Below are 3,734 nucleotides of genomic sequence, written 5' to 3' on the forward strand. Positions count from 1 at the left end.
ACAGGTGATTGAGATAGGTCTGGCTTTGAACAATGTCTCTGAACAGGTGATTGAGATAGGTCTGGCTTTGAACAATGTCTCTGAACAGGTGATTGAGATAGGTCTGGCTTTGAACAATGTCTCTGAACAGGGGATTGAGATAGGTCTGGCTTTGAACAATGTCTCTGAACAGGGGATTGAGATAGGTCTGGCTTTGAGCCACTCCACTAACGATTAATTTACAGAGATGTTTGGGTGCTGTTTTAGCCTCTTTCCCTCATGTCTTGCCATTCATTTTTCTTTTTATGTGCATGCATCCTGTGTCTGTTTTTTGTTGTTGTTGTTTTTTTGTTTTTTTAACCTGGAATTTGTTTGTTCTTGTACATCTTTAACTAGGGTATTGTTATCATAGCTACCATCACCCCTGAAATGTTTGGCTTTGGTTCGGGTAGCCTTTTTAAAAATGAATGTCCAGAGTTTTGGAAATAGGTAGACAAGATGATAACAAACATGATAAAATATTAAGTAAGAATGTAAACACTAGCTAAGATATGTGTACAAATATCCATGAAATAGGATATATAAGACTATTATCAATTCTGGAAGTCATGTACTGTATCAGATGCTATTGACTGATTGTTTTTATTGAATAATAAAAATGTATGTCCATGTTTCATTTGTATTTGTGATGTAGAAGTGTATTTCTGCTTACAGTTCAGTAAGTTGAGGAATTCCTTTTTAGCTAAGAAGCATCCTTTGGCCTGTTATATGTTCCTTCAATCTTATGTTTGTATCCACATGTCGCTCACTGTCTTTATGGGTGCTCTCTTCCATGTTTTCCAGTAACTTTTCCTTCAGAAATATCCTTCTCTAAACTGTTGTACCTCTTAATAGTTATGAATAATAAATAAGAACACTTTATTGGTCCCTTTGGGGAAATTTGGGTTACAATGGCAAACGAACATATATAAATACATATTAAACACATACCTATGGGTTCAAAGAATGCCAAATACAAAATATGACACCAATGGAGAACAATTTTACAAACATGCCATTGCTGGTTGCCACTGTGTGCGTCCTGATTTTATATCAACAAAGTATTTAGTTTCCTTTTTTCTGATTGTATCTAATTTCAGATTTAGTTCTTTTAGAATTGAGACATTTGTTTTCATATGAGTCCATGGCATCTTTAGTAACATTCTGTAGCAATTTGGCTCATGAGATTTGTAACTGTGGAAAATCATTCCTGGTAGAAACTATATTTCTAGTTTGGTACCCTCAAAATTTATTTTTTTAGTTGTTGTAACTTTTACATTGCTCTTACAAGCTGTCTGTTTATATCTTTTTTGTTATCTTCTTCACTAGTAGTCATAAAGCTTGTCTAATTATTATCAGGGACTTGTAAATTCTACAATTACTAGGTGAGTCAAAAAGTAATGCAAGTTTGTTCATAACTTAGAGGAAAAAGAATACACTTGCAATCATCATACCTCAAATTGAAGGGGAGCATCTGAGGATCAGATTTTTATTTCCCAACATAGTCTCCATGCTGTCCACTTTTTACTAAGTCCACATATGTCAGCTGCGTAAAACTGAGCAGGTTGGTCTTAGGGCTACAGCAGTCTTGATTTCTCCATCGTTTCCATAGTATTGACTTTTCAATGGTTCTTTTCAAGGACCAAAAATGTGGAAGTCTAATGGAGCTAAATCAGGAGAATAAGTTGCTTGTGGCAGTGTTTTCCACATAAACAGGGTGATTGTCTCCCTTGATCTGGTACAAAAAAACCACTCTTTCCGTTTTCAAATTTGGTCTGACTCGTCAAATTCTTGCATACAGTCGTTTCAATGTTTCAATGGAGTTCAGAATTGACAGTTGCTCCTCGTGGTAAAGAAAAAATCTGTGAAAAGCACACTATGAACATACCAAAACACAATTGCCATGATTTTTCCGGCTGGCTCCTCTGGACGATGCTTGTCTGACAAATGTATGGACTTCTTCCTCTTCTTCCGGTCCATTGCTTACACGTCTGAGCCATCTATATACATTGACAAAAACTAGAACTTGATCATTATAAACATTTTGAAGTCTCTTTTGGATGTTATTGGTGGATTTTTCTTCTAAAACAAGAAATTCAATCACGCTCTTTACCTCTGACATCTCCAAGAGAGTAGCCATTTTGATGTGACGTCATTCGGGACAAAATTAAAGAAACTTAAATTTTAACAGTCTGAGTTCAAAAGTATATGAGCAAGTATTTGTGAGCTGAATTTCATTAAATTTGATGTAAAATGTTGCAAAATAATGAACAACTTGCATTACTTTTTGACTACCCTCGTACAATTATAATCACAAACTCAAATAATTATGAGGGTGGTCTGAACTTTTTACATACTCATTGTAGAATAATGAAAAATGCTTCCAGTACATTCTAAATATTCGACTACCCCCACAGAAAGTTTCAATTCTTTATGACGTCATTCACACTCAAAATTATATGTGCCACATCTCATGGTTTGGTATCTCAGTCAGACCTAAAATGGCTTTGACAAGCTTCTCTTCGAGCAATGTGCTGTGATTGGATTTTTTACAGCCGAAGGCTGTTCAACAACAAAAATTTATGCTGGTATAATATCTATTTATGGTGAAATATGTGTTGAAGTACTACTAGGCAAAGGGCAAGATCTTTGAAAGTAGAAAATCCAAACATAATATGATAATATGCATTCTGTAAGGCCACAGAGTAGTATGAGCAAGAAAGTGCTGCATATCATTATCTGGGACTGGGAAGGCAAAGTCCACTTGGAGTTCTTATAACAGGGGAAGACAGTTAACTCCAAACAATATCTTACAACTTAACGCTCAGGCTGTAAGCTAACTGTCAGCTGTAAACCTAGGCTGGGAGGGGTTGGCCCTGGGAAGGATGAAATACTGCTGCATGACAGTGTGACAGTGTGTGCCCTCACACAAGTTGGATTTCTCCATCCTGCCACATCCATCATACAAGTCCAGATCTTGCTCCATTGGACTTTTTCTTTTTCCCATGGCTAAGTGAGTGCGTGAAAGGAAACCACTATGACAGTGATGCCAATGTAGAGACTCACAGTCGCATGTGGTGAAGACAAAACTCTGCTGAAATCTTCGCTGATGGGATGCACCAGTTAATACGGTGTAGATTGTAGATTGCAACGGAGACTATGCTGAAAATAAAGTAAGCAGCGTGTAGCTGAGATTTTAAGTTTTCTTTTTGTGTGTCATTTGTGGAAAAAATATTGAAAATAAGAAAGTGATGGTCATATAGGCATTACTTTTCAGCCCATCTTTGTAAAAAAAAATTTGTCCATCCCAGGTTCAATGGTTATGTTTGTGTCTCATTCTGCTTTGTCTATTTTTTTTACTTTTCTTAGCCCTAAGAAACTGAATCTGCTTTTCTCTTTATAAACATTCAGTTCTCATCTATTTCAGTACTACACTATGCCAAACTCTTCTCTGGCCTCAATGCACCTATACCAAGACAATGTCACAGGGGAGGTAAAACCGATTGAACTCTGTTTCCGCGCCAACAAGTACGTCGAGTTTGACAACGGTACCTACATTGTCTCTGCTGATGTGCTACACAGTAAGTGGACTTGACAATGGGGGGCTATATGTGTTGCCAACACATACATACATGCACCCACACACACTCATGCATGCATGCACATACACACACACGCACACACACAAACACTCGCGCACTCGCACATGTACACAC

At 37.1% G+C, this 3,734-nt stretch overlaps 1 protein-coding gene across 1 annotated transcript in view; it reads left to right on the forward strand.

Moving 5' to 3' along the window:
* The window catches only part of LOC101858276 (mucolipin-3), a gene marked incomplete in the record, with an annotated part of 73,219 nt that overhangs the window by 43,630 nt on the left and 25,855 nt on the right, over positions 1-3,734 (forward strand). Inside the window, 1 exon segment of the mRNA XM_005099872.3 lies at positions 3,446-3,599. Coding sequence (XP_005099929.2) covers positions 3,446-3,599 — 154 coding nt within the window.

The sequence above is a fragment of the Aplysia californica genome, unplaced genomic scaffold (genome assembly GCF_000002075.1).
Source record: "Aplysia californica isolate F4 #8 unplaced genomic scaffold, AplCal3.0 scaffold00228, whole genome shotgun sequence".
NCBI lineage: Eukaryota > Metazoa > Mollusca > Gastropoda > Aplysiida > Aplysiidae > Aplysia > Aplysia californica.